Source organism: Myotis davidii, unplaced genomic scaffold (assembly GCF_000327345.1).
Source record: "Myotis davidii unplaced genomic scaffold, ASM32734v1 scaffold1097, whole genome shotgun sequence".
Lineage (NCBI taxonomy): Eukaryota > Metazoa > Chordata > Mammalia > Chiroptera > Vespertilionidae > Myotis > Myotis davidii.
The window spans coordinates 160,656-161,754 of record NW_006288117.1 but is presented as its reverse complement, the minus strand read 5'-3'; the positions used below and the strand labels follow the sequence as shown (position 1 = coordinate 161,754).

Genomic DNA, 1,099 nt, shown 5'->3' with positions numbered 1-1,099 from the left:
GCTACCGCTACCCCGAGCCGGCCAAGCCCAAGAAGGGCCAGCAGCTGTGGAACCGCATGAAGCGTAAGTGGGCAGCGTGGGGAAGCCAGGGCGCGGCTGGGCCTCAGCCTGGGCAGGGGCACGGGGTGCAGGGATTGTCCCAAGGCCTCGGGGGCTGCCTGGAGCTAGGCCTGCCGTTCCCAGGGGCTGGGGTGGGCCTAACTCCAGCTTTCGCTGCTCCCCACCCCCAGCCGCCCCCGGCACTGGTGGTCTCAAGTTCAACATTCAGAAGCGGCCCTTCGCGGTCACCAACCAGAACTTCAGCTCCGCCTCGGAGGGCCAGCACAGCGGCTTCGGCTCCCAGCCCAACCCCGAGAAGGCCCAGAACCACAGGTGACGACCCTTGTCCGGTACTCGGCACCCGAGGACGCCAGGCAGGCCCCGCTACTCTGGAGGGCGGGGTGGCTCCCTCGGGGTGGCTGTGAGCGTAAACGGGAGGGAAAGACGCTGGCGTCGAGCCTGCCTGTGCGTCAGCTCACGGAGCGGTGGCGGTGAGGGGCTTTGCCGGAGTGGGTGCTCCCAGCTGAGTCCCCACTTCTGCCCCTGCGCAGGGGGAACCTGTCCGGGAAGCCAGACGACTGGCCGCAGGACATGAAGGAGTACGTGGAGCGCTGCTTCACGGCCTGCGAGTCGGAGGAGGACAAGGACCGCACGGAGAAGCTGCTCAAGGAGGTGCTGCAGGCCCGGCTCCAGGATGGCTCTGCCTATACCATCGACTGGAGCCGGGAGCCTCTGCCCGGGTGAGTCCAACCTGGAGATGAGGCCAGGGCTGCCTGGGTGCTGGGCAGCGGCTAGGGCTGCCTGGGTGCTGGGCAGGGCCGAGGGTTGGAGCTGAGGCCCGCGGAAGCAGGTGGGCGAATCACCAGGGTGGAGTGTCCCTGGGGCAGCTGGCCGGTTGGGTGGGAGGCGTGGGTTGGTGATGTCCTGCTCTGTCCTCAGGCTGACTCGGGACACTGTGGCAGAGAGCCCCAAGAAGAAGCGGTGGGAGGCCCCCAGCAGCCTTCACCCTCCCAGGGGGGCAGGCGGCACGACCAGGGGCGGGGGTGCCCAGTCACAGCCT

At 68.7% G+C, this 1,099-nt stretch overlaps 1 protein-coding gene across 1 annotated transcript in view; it reads left to right on the top strand.

The window, feature by feature from the left end:
• Positions 1-1,099, top strand: part of LENG8 (leukocyte receptor cluster (LRC) member 8) — a 10,420-nt gene that overhangs the window by 5,071 nt on the left and 4,250 nt on the right. The window contains exons 6-9 of the mRNA XM_006759913.2: positions 1-63; positions 231-372; positions 591-779; positions 979-1,095. Coding sequence (XP_006759976.1) covers positions 1-63; positions 231-372; positions 591-779; positions 979-1,095 — 511 coding nt within the window. The remainder of the gene's footprint in view (positions 64-230; positions 373-590; positions 780-978; positions 1,096-1,099) is intronic.